Raw genomic sequence first — 16,497 nt, forward strand, 5'->3', positions numbered from 1 at the left:
TTCATTTCATAGCCCCTTTATATAGGGATAGAATTACAATGGAAACATTATAATAATGAAAGTAAATGCTGATTGTGATGTGATTGCAATTCCTTGATTCACTCTTCATCAGTTTCTTTGACGAAGGCACATAATGTGTTTTTCCTTTAATACTCCTCATTGTGCCAAGTCAAAGACGAAATGGTGCATGAGTTGTTGTCTCGCTAAAAACCTTGCCAAGTAACAATAAAAACCCTGTGGGAAAAAAAATACACCTTGGTAGAAGAAAAAGAGCACAACGCACCTTCTACATTTGAGGATGACATGTGTGTGTTAGACTCCCCCTGACGTTTACACCTCCCCCTAATACTTACATTAATCAAGGGAGCTTGGAAAGTCTTCGCATTCCTAAGTTTTTCACATGTTTCTCAAATGTGGCCTTAGGCAATGATTTGGTGAACAAATCTGCCACATTCTCTTCATACCTTACTTGATTCACTTGAATCTTGAGGAGAGTCTGTTGTTGCTGATTGTAGCAAACTTTAACGATATGTGTTTTGTATTATCACCCTTGATATATCCTAACTGCTTCATTTGTTCGATGCAAGCTGCATTATCTTAATAAATGCACGTAGGCTCTTCAGTGTTAGAACTCAAACCACTTGTTCCTCGAATATGTGTAATGATAGCTCTTAACCATATACACTCACGAACCGCCTCATGTAGAGCAATGATCTCTGAGTGGTTCGAGGAGGTAGCCACAAGGGTTTGCTTGGTTGATCTCTAAGATATCGCCGTGTTCCCAATGGTAAATACATAACCAGTTTGGGAACGACCTTTATAAACAACCAATTAGGAACTAGGAAGGCATCATGTTATGGCTTCACCAAGTTTGTTATAAAAAAAAAAATCACTATTAAAATCAAGTGGCATGCTCACCTAAGTGAACATTTTTTTAGGATAAATGAATTTGAGAAGATAAATACACAGTTTAAGTTGTTATTTACAGTTTTTACATTTAAATATTTAATACACGTGATTCAAATTCACTTATCTCTCACAGTTTCTTAAAATTGTTCATTGGGTGAGCAGGACTGTTAAATCAAAATCTAACTGATCATGAAAGAGCACAAGGGAAGCCTTAGCAAATCTAAAACCTTCTAACTCAAGTTGTTAAAATCAAAACCTAACTAGTCATCAAAGTGGACAATCAAAACCCACTAGGTCATGGAAAATGGCAAGTAGAAGCCTCATATAGTAGTTTTTGCCTTTTGGAACCTTTTCAAAGGAAATGAGAAAAAAGCGTTTCAAATTTATTTTATTTTCTTTTTTAAATTAGCTTTATTTGATGAACCTAAGACTTAATAGTCTTGCACAATACTATTTGGTCTGATGGCATAAGTTTTTCCTTCATAAGTGCGAAGTCGTGAGTTCAGAAAACTAGTTGTAATTCTAAAGGGAGCTTCTATTTATACCTCCAAAGTTGGCATTTGGACCTCTCAATTTAATAGACCTCCAACTTACTTTTATAAATAACCAATTTGCTATCTAAACCTCCCTAATTTTCCCACAACGCCCATCGTCCAATAAAATCAATAAAAACTTCTTTTTTTACGTTCTATTCATACCTCCAAAATCGGTAGTTGAACCTCATTCAATTTTTGAAGATTTCACAATCCTATTTTACCATTGATACAATTAAGCTGCAAAAAAAAAAATCTCCAGTTGGTAGTCAATACAATTTTTTTTTTCATTAAATCAATTGAATATAGAAGCATGTTAGTATACTGCTATCTGAGATGTTTAGATATTACTCCTAATTCTCAAAATTTTTAATTAAACTGAGTTTTTTGATACAAAGTTTTCATCACTTAATTATGGTTTACGTACTCAGGTACCCATTCTGAAAGTGGTCATGGTGTTCCAAAGATGTTGGACCGGAATGCTGATCCTTAGCTTGGAGAGAGACACATATTTACTAATTGCTTCGAGTTGGGTAAAAAGTGCAATCAGCAATATAATAGGCAATGCACAGCTTAGAATTTTGCTAATTGCCTCATCGAAATATACTGTTTGTAGAGGTAAGAAGAGACTTTTTTTTTTTTTTTTGTTAGTGAGTTGTGACCTGTTGGTTATCTAGGATAACCGATATCGTGGAAGTCACAGGTTCAAACCTCACTGACATCATGGAAGGGGAAGGGTGGGGTAGGGTTAAAAAAAATATGGGCTAAATACTAGTTACTACTCTGTGGTTTAGGTCCAAAATCAGTTTAGAAAATTGGATCTAAAAAAGTCGACGCTCTACCTTCTCTCTAGAACCTAGTGAGAGAAAGTAGATCTGAAACCCTCCTCCTCCTTCTCTCTTGCCGAGATCTAGCTCCAACGAGATCCGGATCTCCGGCTTGAGAGTCGGGGGAGCACACTTTTGTCCACCCCGTCCATCCCGTCCACCCCTTCAATCACCTCCTGGTTCCTCTCTCTTCTCCACCTACTTCACCCATCTACCATTTCTCAACCTCTCCACACCTTTATGCTCTTATTGGCTTTATGTTAATGAGAACAGCTCTCATCTTCACACCCTTCACCCCATCTGCAACCCTTACATTCTTTATCCCTACAACCCAAGTATGGCCTTTTGTCATCAATTTTCTACTCCTCTAGTCCAGATCTACCCTCGAAATTGTCCATGTCCTCTTTGGATGGCATTTGTTGCTAGTGTTTCCGGATTTGCTTCGTTCTCCACCACCTTTAAACGAACTTACACCCGTTGGTGTATTTTCGCTCCCAAACAGCGAGTGGATGGATTTTCGCAATCACACTCTGCTAGGTTACTTGGTGTTTCTTGGGCATATGTGAGCCCTGTGTGTTGTGTCCCAACTGGTGTAGAAGGAAGCAAGATGGTGCTTTGGTGGCTGATACTCTTCAAGCTTGGACAGGGAGGTGGCGGCGGTAGTATTCTTGGGATGGAGCTGCTTTTCCCTTGGTGGCTACTAGCATGTGTACTAGGGTTTTTCATTTTCAAGTTTGGGCTTTCAAATTGTATTTGGGCCAAGCCTATTAGAGGCTTTAATTATGTTTTGCTGGGCCTACGTGCCTTATTTGCTGGGCCTACGTGCCTCTATTTGCTGGGGTCTGTTGTACCTATTTCTTTGCTGGGGTCTTTTGTACCTTTTGAATTGCGGTGTATCATTTGACACATCTAATACAAACTTTATTTTCTTCAATAAAAAAAAAAGGTCCAAAATCAATTCAGTCCCTAGACTTATAATTTCATCAAAAATACCCCTGCACTTTCAATTTTGATCTAATAGGTCCAATTCATTAATATTCTGTTATGAGTTCAAGTTATAGTTGGATTATTTGTTAAAAATACTATTTATTTTATAGTATGACTCACTCCTAAATTGACTTTAGAAAAAAAGAGAGATTTTTTCCCCTCTTTTGTGTCCTTATTGGTAATTTGACATGAGTTGACAAAGTCAACTATAAATTGGAAAAAAAAGAGGTCCAAATACCAATTTTGGAGGTATGAATAGAAGCTCCCAATTCTAAATTGTTACAAAAAAAAAATTTTAATTATTACAATTCTCGGTAGTTGAGAGGAAAAAAGAGAGAGAAAGAGAGAGAGAGACACTTAGTAGCAAACTTGTACTGAATCTAGTCAATGTGCTTGGAGTTTTAGTTCAAGAGATTCCCTTTAATCACTTTCTTTTTCTCCTTGTGACTGCTTGTGGCAAGGCCTTTACAAGCCTTGTTTTTGTGAGTTTTTCTATTGGAACCTCCAAATTTACTCACTTGACCTCCTATGCTTTTTACACCTCCTATCAAATTTTATAATCCTAAATTTACTCACTAAATCTCATTGAATTTCCTCAAATAACTTTACTCATATAATTTGCAAACAAACTATTATCTTTAAAATAAAATAAAAATTAGTTAATTCAATGAATTAATTACTCTATAAATCTTAATTACATATCCATTCCTTAATCAGACAACATAATTTTTTTTTCAATAACAAAAATTAAACACAAGGTATTGAGTTTTAAAAATTAAAAATAACGTGAACAATTTTGTGGTTTTTTTAAAACCTTTTTCTTTTTCTTTTTTTGCTCTGCAAAAAAAAAAAGAAGATTAATCATTTTTTCCTTAATGTTTATTTATGTACCTCATGATTAATTATTTAAATATTTGTTTCTAAAAATTGCTAGCTCATTTTTTGTTTTTTTTGTTTTGTAAAGAGAAAATTTTACAAACAGTACCCGAACTAAAGCTCATTCTTAACTTCAGTACCCGACTATGCAAAACTATAACTTTGGTACCCCAAGTTTGAAGTCCGACCCAAGAATGGTACACGCCGTGATGGACGGCGTTAACTAGTTAACCACGTGGCATATTTTGAGGGTCCTCATGGTTTGCCACGTAGCAAAGACTTAACGCTGTGATGGACGGCGTGTACCATTATTGGGTCGAGCTTCAAAGTTGGGGTACCAAAGTGATAGTTTTGCATAGTCAGGTACTGAAGTTAAGAGTCGGCCTAAGTTCGGGTACTGTTTGAAATATTTTCTCTTTTGTAAATATAATGGATAGACTTAGATTTAGGTCATAATATGATTTGTTTTGTTTTCCCTCACCAATATGCGTTCAACATGTATATCATATTTTTATGTCACATAATCATAGTTTTAACTCTTATTAAATATATACATACATACATACATACATACATACATACATACATATATATGAATGCTTTAATGAGTATGTAGTGAAATTGGAAAATTAAAATAGATCAGGGAAATAATAAAGAATGCAATCTAATATTATTGAATTGAAAAGTCTATAGAAAATCAATGTAATATTTTGTTGGTATAATTATTGTCCTTAATAGTCATTTTATAGTAAATTATATATGTTATTTAATAATTCATAATAGAGTGAGGTCAAGTGAGCAGATTTGGCTTGTTGCAATGCTCTAACGAAACCCTAGTTTTTAGCCTAAGCGGTGGGGTCGGTGGCCATCTTACAGAGTCGATGGCTATCTGCGTGCAGCGTCGGTGATAAGCTTGACGGGCTTTACAGGACGGGTCTGGGGGTTTACTTGATCGATCTCTTGATCGGTGGTTGGCTGGTTTTGGTCGAAACTGGTTTGCTCAAAGGCGACGGTGGCTGGTTGGCTTGACTTTTAAGGGTCGGGTCAAAGGATCAGAGCGTCGAGGAGCAGAGCGGGTTCATTCGATCTTTCCAACAAGGCTTGGTCGAGGTTCCGGGAGTCCGAGGCACTTGATCGACTTTGGTTTATTGGGATCGGGTTTCCTGATTTCCGGTGGGGTTATTGCCTGTTCGGAAGGAAGGCAGCGGACCCAGTTGCAGGTGATGCGATGCTGGAGGGGCCGGCCGCCAGAGAGCTTGGTGGCGATGACGATGGATTGGCAGCAACTGTTTAGGACTTCTGCTATTCTTGCTCAGGTTTGGACGGCGGCTGGGGTGGCTTGGCTACTGGGGGCTAGGGCTGCTGTCTTGGCTGCTCGGGTTTGGGCCTGGGCTCCAACTTAGGTTGCTAGGCTGTAACTAGGCCCACATTTTAGGCTTAAGGTTTTTTTAAATGCCAGTCCTAATTCAGATCATGGTTCTTTGGAATTGGTAATTATCTTGAATTTGGACTGGAGGAAGCGGCTTATGGATGAGGAACTGACTCCTATTTGTTTGCTGGAAAGTGGCTCTCTGTTGGTACCGCAATTGCACACCTGGCTAATGGGGATGCTAGTCAATGATTTTGCCCGAGAAGACACGGAGTTGTTCTTTGTTTATGGGTCCGCTTCCAAAGCGGGCTCAAAATCGACTTGTAATGAGTTTACATTGCTTAGATACTACCACGCTCCTTACCCCGCCATTTTTCTGTCTTTAAGTGTATGTTAGACTCTGACTTTTTGGCTGATCATCTAATGCAATGAACATTTGTTTCAAAAAAAAAAAAAAAAGTGGTAAGGTCCCAATAACAACACTATTTTTTTTTTTGGGCCCAAACAACAACCCAATTATTACCCAAACAAACAACTAACAACGAGTGACAAGGAAGACCAACTACTCGGAAACAAGTTGCAACGCAGAGCCGAACACCATCGAACATAAACAGAAGGCGTAGCAGAGCTCATTAGCTCAAACAGAAAATAGAGTTTACCCCCGAGGTACGTTGGGTTTGATTGTGAATATAATGAACATTTTCTTTAGATTCCAATTCTGATAGTGAGTATCCAACAGAAAGAAAACTAACTCAATCTAGATCAACATAAAACAATTTTCTTGATTGTGAACATTATGAACATTTTCTTTTGATTCAATTATGATAGTGAGTGGATAGAGATAACAAAACAAATCCAATAGACAGAAAAGTAACTTAATCTAGATCAACATAAAACGATTTTCAATAGCTAGTCTGGTTTAGGATTTGATATGCCCATCGGTCATCCTTCTCAGTCATCCTTTTCGCTATGTCGCAATGAATACTCACCACTTGGACTGCAGCAGAGGAAATGTGTGAGCATTTCGGCACATTTTAGTTTAATAACGATACAAAAGACATGTACTTTGGGAGAAAAAAAAGAAGAAGAAGGGTTTGTGACTTTGTGTGTACCAATTTGGAAAAGTTTGTAAGAACCAGTTTAGTAGTCTACCTGTACTGTGGAGAACTTGGGGAATGGTCTGGGCTCACTGCAGAGGTGGTGAATAGGCTGAGCAAGAACAACCAGAAACATTTTTCAAAACACAGCAGTAAAAAATAGCTTACAAAACTATAGAGGGTGAGGTCAGAGATGACTGAACCAATGAAGCTTACCTGCTGGAACTGTAAGTGGGGCTCGATGGAGAGTAAGTTGGAGATGTTGGGGAATATGCTAGTGAAGTTGCGCTGCAATAGAACATGAAAAGAAAAAACCACATGAGATTGCCTGAACTTAGATAGGAAAATTATAGTGATTGGAAACAACTAGGATGCAGCAAATCAGCGAGATAGAAAATGTAGATTTGTCAATTGTGTGAGAGTGGAAATAGTTCCACTCATCAGCAGTCAACCAGATTCAGGAACTTTCAAGTCATTAATGAATTTAACCGCAGTTTGCATAAAAGCTCACCTGTACAGAGATGTCAGGCTATAACTGGGAGAGGTTGGGTTGTAACCTGGAGATGTCAGGCTATCGTATGAGGAGCTAGAGCTGTATGATGGGGATGTGGGGCTGTATGATGGCGATGTGGGGCTGTAGGAGGGCGATGTGGGGCTGTATGATGGCAATGTGGGGCTGTAGGAAGGTGAAGTGGGGGTGTATCTGGGGAAAGTCGGGCTGTAGCTTGGAGAGGTCGGGCTGTAGGAGGGTGACGTTGGGGTGTACAAAGGAGAAGTGGGACTATATGCAGGTAAAGTCAGGCCATAAGGCGGTGGTGTTCGGTCGTATGCAGGTGAAGTTGGGCTATAAGGAGTCGATGTTGGAGAGATAGGGCTATAGTCGGGTGAGGTCGGTGAGTAATATGGACTTGTAGGAGAATAGACAGGACTGGTTGGACTATAACCTGGTGATGTGAAAGATGGACGTGAAGGAGAATAGGGAGGACTGCTTGGAGTATAACCTGGTGATGTGAAAGATGGACGTGAAGGAGAATAGGGGGGACTGGTTGGACTATAACCTGGTGACGTGGGGCTATAGTATGGGGAGGTGGGACTGTATACAAAGGATGGCGGATAGTAGCCAAGAGATGATGGGATGTTGCCTGGAGATGAAGTAGGAGAAAAGGGAATTCCCCTAACGTATGGAGAAAACTGTGCTGCATCCAACATTGGTGAAAAAGGATTACTGGGACTCCGCAAATAACTAGGAGACAGTATGCTCTCAAGGTATGGAGAATGGGATGGTGTCATGCCAACATCAAGGCCATCCATATAACCAGGTAGCTGCACTTCCATAGCATTTTGTAACATCTCTTCATTCAGATACAGGGCACAGTCTCCAGTGCCAATTGGTGCCAGCTTGCCCAGCATTATGTTTTCTGTTACACCCCTCAAATGATCTGTTTCTGCAAAAACTGAAGCATCCAGCAGCATGTCCACTGTTTGTTCAAATGAGCATCGCATCATAGGACCAGTGTCCTTTCGATTGATACCATGTCGAGTGATGGCCATCAAGTAGCCATGATAGGTCATGGTCTCACAAAGAATGGCCAGGTGCCGGTAATTTACATAGGATCCATCAAATGATATAACATTACGCAACTCATCCAGCAATGCCCGTCGAGCTGCCTCAATCCCAAGAACTTCCATAATTTCATACAAGTCATTGCTTGTTGTTCTCTTGGCATCAACATCCTCATGGCACATGACAGCTAAGAGATTAACACCTTCAGTATCCAGCATCCACTCTTGCTCCGCAATAAACCCTTCATTCTGATCAAACTTGTTAACTTTACCATGCTTTATGAACACTTTTTTAATCTCTGGGATCCCTTGAAGAGCCATTTTTGTAAGCATGTTACTCTCAATCATCTTCAGGAAAACATCATCTTCAGATTGATCATTCACTTCCTCATGTGGAGCTTCTTCATTCATGAGACGGATTCGTAGTATCAACTTCTCAGAATTGTCATCATTAAAGATACACTGTATTTTACCACTATATTCACAATTAATCTTCTCAGCAATGTCAGCCATACTCAGTTTCTTATCCACCATCATTTCACGATTCATCTCTATGCGAAGCAACCAAGGTGATATTTTTTCAGCGCTAACCTCTTCATCTGGCATTTCATAGTAAGACTGGACAAATTCAAGATCCTCTTCAATTATTGTGCTCATAGGGTCCGGATCATACCACAATTCTGTAGCTTGAGTAACACTTCCAAGGTTAGTGTATTCCAAAGCACACTGGACATTCTTGGCCTTCTCTTTGGTTTTATTAGCTTCAGGCTTCAAGAAGATAGAGAGAGATGGTGTTTTGATACGCTTAGATACATCAATAATTTCCTTCAACCTTGGAACACCTAGAGTAACATTCTTTGCACTTACGCCGGCATAGTGGAAGGTATTGAGAGTCATCTGAGTGGCAGGCTCGCCAATAGATTGTGCAGCAACAATACCAATCATTTCCCCAGGTGCTACAAGTGATTGTAGGAAGCGTGCCTCTACCTCCCCAATAACCCACTCAAATGCTTCACGAGTAAGCTTGTACTCTTTTAGCACCCTTTTGCTAGCAAAAGTGCTGCGAAGCAAAATGTTGAAAAAGAGTGTAGCATTATTTTGAGCTTCAACACTTAACAAGTCATCACCAGGAACAACCTTCAGCCTCTCTTGAAGATTATCAATAGCTTCTATAATTTCCATTGGTTGCATATCAGAAGTCCTTCGGAAGTCAATTTTGAAAGTTTTTTGTGCATTCCAAATGAGCCTCTTCAGGTTAACAGGCAACGGCCAAGTATTATCACCTGCGACAGCAATCTCTGTGCCAAGTTGAATCCTATCAGTTTCAAGTTTTGAAACTTCAGCGTCCAATGCCCAGCGAAACTCTCCAATAGTTTTTAGATCCTCAACATATTCAGGCAACATATAGTCCGGATTCCAATTTCTATCATCAAACTCAAAAGTGAAAGTATTGTTAAATTCTGATTTTTTCATCTTTAAAGAATCCAGCTTTTGTGATTCTAACCAAACAGCGTCCATTCCATCTTCCCCATAGAGAAACTGTATTACATCCCCCAATGAATTTCTGACAGTCCCATCATATTTAACCATAATATCCTCCATAGCCTTCACCAGTCTCCTCTGGATATACCCAGTCTCAGATGTCTTAACTGCAGTATCAATAATGCCTTCCCTACCACCCATAGCATGAAAATAAAACTCCTGTGGAGTTAATCCACGCAGGTAGGAATTCTCTACAAAGCCACGACTTTCTGGTCCATAATCGTCTTTTGTAAAATGGGGCAAAGTCCGGTCTGTGAATCCATACGGAATTCGCTTACCCTCAACATTTTGCTGTCCCACACAAGCAGTCATCTGCGATATATTGATAAAACTTCCCTTCGATCCGGCTGTGACCATGGCCTTGAGATTGTTACTCTCAGATAAACTCTTCTGGGCACTACTTCCAGCATCATCACGAGCCCTATTCAACACCTGAACAAACAAAACATTTTGTACTAAAACAATTCAAAGCTAAACCACAATAAAGTATGGACAAAACCATGTCAAGTACCTGGTTCACTTTGTTTTCAAAGGATTCCATCATAGTTCGTCCTGGTTCAGCCTCCAGCTGCCTGGATTGGGCTTTACTGATAAGTTCTTTCACTTCATTTTTTGCCTTGGAAATAGTTACATTGATCTTTTCCATTGTTGCTGCATCAGCAATTGTATCTCCAATTCCAATGCTAAAACCATCCTGCAACAGCCAGTAATTCACAAGCCACTGGGTATTACTAAGGAATTTGGAGGCTGCATCTGGGCCAACCTCTTCCCTGCAGAACAAAAGAATTCAACTCTTCACAAAGTACTCTTTATCTGTCTGATCTTACTTTTGGTCAATTATATGTTTGCATAAAAGTAAATGCTTATTCTTTAAATCGGTCAAAATTTCAAGTTTGGATCCAGCATGAGCTGTACAGAATACACACCATTGCATGAAAAGAGGGAAAATGCATTTGGCAAAGTAAGAATAAAGGAATCTAGAAGTTTTAGTTGTCATATATTAGACTTGGATCAATTTTCAGGTCATGTATTTGGTTTTTCTAAATAAAACATACACCTCTTTTGGAAAAAATAGCATACAAAAGAAGGCATTGCTGAACTAGATAGGGAAAGATTTCATACCATATGACATGTATAAGACTTCCTGTAGAAGTCCCAAGTGCCCTTTTGCAGAGAGTTCCAGAAAGTAACTCCCCCTTTTCTATTCTAACGAAAGTATCACCAGGGGTAATGTTACCACTTTCTGATTCAGAGTGCCACGCTGAAGTTCTCTGGAGATTTATCTGTTTCGGTATTATAAGACTAAAAACCTGTTTCCCAGTCCAAAGAGGTCGTGGCTTCAATATTGCAGGAGCAGGCACTTTCCCGTCAAAATCCTCCCACCACATCAAGATGTTCATAAAAACGTCCTGAAAAGATGCACTAGGATAAGACTACTAAATAAGAAAAACATGACAGAGGGCAGGCAAAAATACTAAAATAAAAATCATCACTGTACCTTCTCTATGAAGGTATCCCTTTTTGTGATTTTTCGAGCACCTAACAGTGTATCTTGGACTATTCCCATTACAGGCCGGTTCGACTGAGGGGAAACAATGCATTTGGGCACCATCATGAGCTCCAGAGCTTCTGCCCTAGTTTCAAATGACTGAGGAACATGGACGTTCATTTCATCCCCATCAAAATCAGCATTGTAAGGTGAAGTGACAGATAAGTTCAAGCGAAGAGTTGAGTATGGCATGATCTTGATTCTATGCCCCATGAATGACATTTTATGGAGACTAGGCTGACGATTTAAGAGGACAATGTCTCCATCCTTTAGATGACGCTCCACCTGCAGCCAAAATAGTAGAAGTTCAGATGTTTTCTTCAAGAAAAAGAGAAAAAACCGAAACCAAATCTGTCAGTGTAAAAGAGCTATACCTTATAACCAAGCTCCAAATGATGATCACTATCTTTCTTCATGTAACGAAGATCGAGTCTTCGGCCATCATCTCGTATGATGTACTTTGCACCAGTTAGTCCAGGTGGGGGATGCGGCCCATACTCAACAAGCTCCTTCAACCTTTTTGTTTGGTAAAAGATTCCATTAACATAAACTACAGAGAAATATAAAGTATAAAGGCAAAATATAAAAAAAAGTGACAAAAAGATTACCCTTCTTTATTAAATGGAGTCACAGTCTCTGTGTATGTGAGATTCATAGCAATGCTCCATGGTACTCCTAATTGATCAAGGCTAAGGTTCGGATCTGGTGTAATAACTGTCCGTGCTGAGAAATCGACTCTCTTCCCCATCAAGTTTCCTCTAATCCGGCCATGCTTTGCCTTAAGCCTACAACATATTGATTTAATGGGCCTCTTTGTCGATCCATGAGCAGCCTATTCAGTAGAAGATAAGTCTCAGCATATGCATATTGCACAGCAATATAAGATTACCAGAAGTGCATGTGTCTGCATATGTAACTGACATTATAATGTATATAAATAACATGTAATGTATAGAAGGCAAGGACGTTACCTTTGGTAGTCCAGGCAAGCTATTGTCAAAATATGTGGATATGTAGTATTGCAAGATTTGTGTAAACTGTGAAATGATATGAGCAGCTGAACCATGTTTTTCCTGTTTCCTCAAATTCTCGTTGTGGCGAATAATCATGGACAACTGATGTGTTAAATCATCCTGGAATCAATAAAAACATAAAGTCAGTGATAACTTAGAAAAGCAACATGCTACTTGTCTTCTAAAGAGAAAGAAGAAACAAACAGTAGCAAATGAGACGTGCCTCACTCATGGCAGAGCTGCTCATCATCACCGGGGGTCTCACAGCTGGTGGAGGAATAGGAAGAACTTGTAAAATCATCCAATCTGGTCGAGCATATTCAGGGTTCAGTCCCAAGAATTGGCAGTCCTCATCACTTATCCTCTTTAATAAGCTAAGAACCTAAAACAAATTCGACATTGTGTTAGCATCGTTTGACAAGTTGATCCAGTAGAATGAAGAATGGGTGTATTTGAAATTTTGTATCTGTCACCTTTTCTGCAGTAAGGATTTGTTTCCTTTCCACTGGTTCAGGAAGCTGTTCCTCATCATATTGTTTCCTTTGTGATTTGTACTCTGCAACCAGTTCCAAACCAGCCATAGAGAACTTGGGCTGCTGAGCACCACAGCCACCCCAACTTTGCTTTACATGTTGACCGGATGTTGAGCCCTGCCGGTCAATTTCATCACCACCTTCACACTTGGTCTTGTTTTTGCATGCATCCACAAACTTTTTTAGCCTATCTTTAGGCTTCTTGATTCTCAAAGCTTGTTTAAACTTAACATCTTCCTGTAGAAATGATAATATTAGTTGGTTGATGTAACACTTCATATTTATGTGATATTAATTATTTCGCTCAAATTAATAATCCAGCAGAAAATCATGCAATAAACAAAATACCAAAGAAAGATTATTGTTCTATAAAAAAAAACTGCATGCCTGTTGTGGAAAGAAAGCCTCACCATAAATTCATTAGCCAAGATAAAGACCCCAGTAGAGAACATAAAAATGAACACTTTCACTGCTAATAGTCTATTTCATTTCAGAAATGAAACACACAAGTAAAGCATTGCCTCTCTGAACCACCCCTACACACCACTGAACACAGAAAGATGCACAATCCTGAAAGAGTACCAAGCTTACTAATGCAATGTTAGTACACACCAACAAAACTTTGTGCTCGTAAAGCAATGTACTAAAGCTGTGGCTGTAAAATTCAATCAAACACCGCGATAAACTATCCTGCATTCCCTAAAAATGACACAAAATGAAGGCTAGTAATGACCTCATCGAGTAGAAGTTTGGAGCAATTGAAGCAAACGCAGCGCATTACAGACAGCAGAGTCTTCATAAACCCGAAGTGGAACACAGGCTTGGCGAGCTCAATGTGACCGAAATGGCCCGGGCACTCGCTCAAGTTATTGGCACAAGTCTCACACCTATTGTGCCTGTCAATCGGACCAAGCCGAGGGTCACTCAAGCCGCCTCTCACCGGCTTCCCGTTCAGCATTGAACGGCCATCCTCGACCTCCAGCACCGACATTTGCCTCTGCACACAAAACAAACACAAATGCTTCAGGCTTTCCTCCGATCACCACTCTGCTGAACCAGAGCACAAACTCCTTTCACCAAACAGAGAATTGGAAAAAGGAAAACTAGAGAACAGTGGGAAGGAGAATTACGATCTCGCCGGGGCTGAGGATGCCGAACTGGACGGAGCTCGGCGTCGCAACCTCCAGAGGCGAGTACGGGAACCGGAAATCCATGGCGGTGGTCTCCGAAACCCTAGGTTTTTTTCAGAAATTCAGTGAAGCTTTTTAGTTGTTTTAGTTAGTTTTATGAGTGTTCGAAAGTTTATCTTTATGGCGGTTAAAATTTGATTTCTGTTTATGAGAGAGAGAGAGAGAGAGAGAGAGATTGCTCGAAGAGCTTCGCCCCCCTTTTGAGTCCCTGCGAGGAGTTCTCTAAACCGAAGAAGTATGAGGGTAGGAGGGGGTATTTATAATGGGAATGGTGGAAGTTGTGGCGATGTAGGAAGACCAAACTGCCCTCTCGGGTCGGCCGAAGTTTCCTCATCTCCACCGACCATACACGTGGCGTCCAAGCCAATCGCACCTGACTTTTTTATATATAATTTTCGGGTACCCCGTTTTGTTCGGGTCCGGAGCAGAGCCACCGGATGTCCGGATCGTCCCACTGGCCCACGAGAAACTCAGTTTACTTTTTTTTTTTTTCAAACTAAAACGTTCATCAAAGAATAAATAATTGCTATAAAATAAGTATTTTCTTCGTGTATGCATATTCTTATGTTCTTCACTTCTTCTGAAGAAAGTAAAAATTGACTTGCTCTATCTATTTGTTTGAAGAAAAAAACATTTAGTACATTTTTTCTATTTAATTACTAAATTAAAAAAAAAATATTCATCGTATAAATCATATAAACAACATTAATAAAAGCAATGTTATCTTATAATCATTTCAGACACAAGAATCTCCAACGTGGTATGTGTTAATATGTTGTGACTGTTGTGCTTTAATTAAAATTGTTTGGGGCTAGTGTGTTGATTTATCTAAATGGGTTGCCTATTGGACTCAGATCGGGTCATCTTGTAAATGGGTATTTAGAGTTGATTGCATAGATAACTATATAAGGCAATATATCTCCATTGTAAGAGCTATCAGTGAACATGGATGAAATCTTTTCATTTCCTTTATTTTCTTGCATTATTTTATAGGCTTGTTTCAAATAAGTGAGTATGACATGTCGAATGAATTGTCTTATCATATGTATCATCATGGTGATTTCTTTATCATAATTTACTGTCTATCTGTAAATGATAGTAGAGTGATATGTAATGGTCATTTTGACCTTACCTTTATTAATAAAAGTCTTTGTGACGTTTACTTCAAAAAACCAATTTGATCATACTATAGTCATGATATTTCTTACATATAGTAGTACATAAAACCTTAGCAGGCTTACACGACCTAATGTCCTAATCTGACTTTAGAATCAAAGATTAGAAACAGGCTGTATCAACTTTTCTTTGCTTGCTAGAAAGGTCGGGTTGGATCAACCCGCCCATAAGGGAATAAATAATAAATAAAACTCGCCAAGTCAAGCCGCCCTTTTCAAAGAGAGAATTCCAGATCCCCCGCCACGTCACCAAACGCGCTTTTGGGAAAAGTTCCTTATTAAAAGCCAAACGCGAAAGCGAATACCCGAATCGCCAAAATCTAAAATGACTTCTTCATCTTCATCTTCTCCGGTCTACACCTGCACGGAGTGCGGAGCAAACCTGAACCTGAACGCAGCCTATCTCTACCCGCCGGACGTTTACTTCGAGGCCGGCAACAAGAAAACGCTGTCGTTTTCGGGGATCGACACGACCAAATTCAGGTTCGAGAAGGAGGACAAGATCATGCCCTTCTGGGAGACCCGAAACTATTGGGGGATCCAACGGACGAGGACCAAGATCAAGTGCAACGGATGTGGGCGGCTGGTCGGACACGTGTACGACGATGGGCCGCCGATGATGGTGGGGAATGGGCAGTATGGGTTCGGGCCCAGCCAGGTTATTCCCAGAGCGGCTAGGTACAGGTTCAAGATCAAGGCCTTACGGGTTTCGTCTCAGACTTGATTAGTTGGGAACATTTGTGTAATCGGATCATTTTACTGTAAAGAGTGACATTTTTAGTTTAATGAATAATGCTTTTGTGGTTTTATTCTGTACTCGTGATTATTATTTTTTGTCTTTCTGAATTTTGGAGAGTTGGTAAGATTGAGGGTCAACTGTAAACTAAAATCAAATGAAGCGAAAAACAATTTATGTTTAGAAACTTGCCTAAATTTCTAGCATCTCATTGAAACTTTGATTTCAAATTAGCGGTGGCAAACGTGCGTTTACATTTGGAGTAATTGTGTTTGATCTCCATGTTAATCAATAATCATGTTGTGTCGACCTGTTTAATAACACGACATTTTATAAGTTATTCAAGAAAGTTTGTGTCTTCTCAGAAAACAAGTTAAGTGAATCATTTAGGTCAAATTGATTTTAATTAATGGCTCATTTCTTGACACGACACTGTTATTAAACTAGTTTTGTCGATGTGTTTTGTTGCCTTTAATTGTATCGTGTTTGATTAGATATTCCAATTCATATATTTTACAGTTAATTAAAAACTCGACACAACAACGTAACCAACCGTAAATACAAATTGCCACCCCTAAGGTAGATGTTTATATGGAAC

General features: G+C 39.4%; 2 protein-coding genes across 3 annotated transcripts; one reads left to right on the top strand and one right to left on the bottom strand.

Annotated features, from left to right (window-relative positions):
- Window positions 1-6,193: 6,193 nt before the first annotated feature.
- Window positions 6,194-14,187, bottom strand: LOC112190582 (DNA-directed RNA polymerase II subunit RPB1). 2 transcript variants are annotated; one of them, XM_024330028.2, is made up of 14 exons: window positions 13,929-14,187; window positions 13,532-13,795; window positions 12,739-13,035; window positions 12,489-12,647; window positions 12,224-12,385; window positions 11,861-12,084; window positions 11,627-11,768; window positions 11,202-11,537; window positions 10,826-11,112; window positions 10,215-10,473; window positions 7,110-10,135; window positions 6,815-6,886; window positions 6,654-6,710; window positions 6,194-6,498 (listed from the first exon to the last, which is right to left on the bottom strand). In XM_024330028.2, exons 1-14 carry the CDS (start codon window positions 14,010-14,012, stop codon window positions 6,453-6,455), a joined length of 5,415 nt encoding a protein of 1,804 aa, XP_024185796.1. In that variant the 5' UTR covers window positions 14,013-14,187; the 3' UTR covers window positions 6,194-6,452. The 2 variants fall into 2 exon arrangements, with proteins under 2 accessions (XP_024185796.1, XP_040371173.1); XM_040515239.1 differs by having other exon boundaries at window positions 6,815-6,889.
- Window positions 14,188-15,473: 1,286 nt separating this feature from the next.
- Window positions 15,474-16,098, top strand: LOC112189087. The gene has a single exon (XM_024328360.2). It carries the CDS (start codon window positions 15,489-15,491, stop codon window positions 15,885-15,887), a length of 399 nt encoding a protein of 132 aa, XP_024184128.1. The 5' UTR covers window positions 15,474-15,488; the 3' UTR covers window positions 15,888-16,098.
- Window positions 16,099-16,497: the final 399 nt, after the last annotated feature.

Source organism: Rosa chinensis, chromosome 2, assembly GCF_002994745.2.
Source record: "Rosa chinensis cultivar Old Blush chromosome 2, RchiOBHm-V2, whole genome shotgun sequence".
Classification (NCBI taxonomy): domain Eukaryota; kingdom Viridiplantae; phylum Streptophyta; class Magnoliopsida; order Rosales; family Rosaceae; genus Rosa; species Rosa chinensis.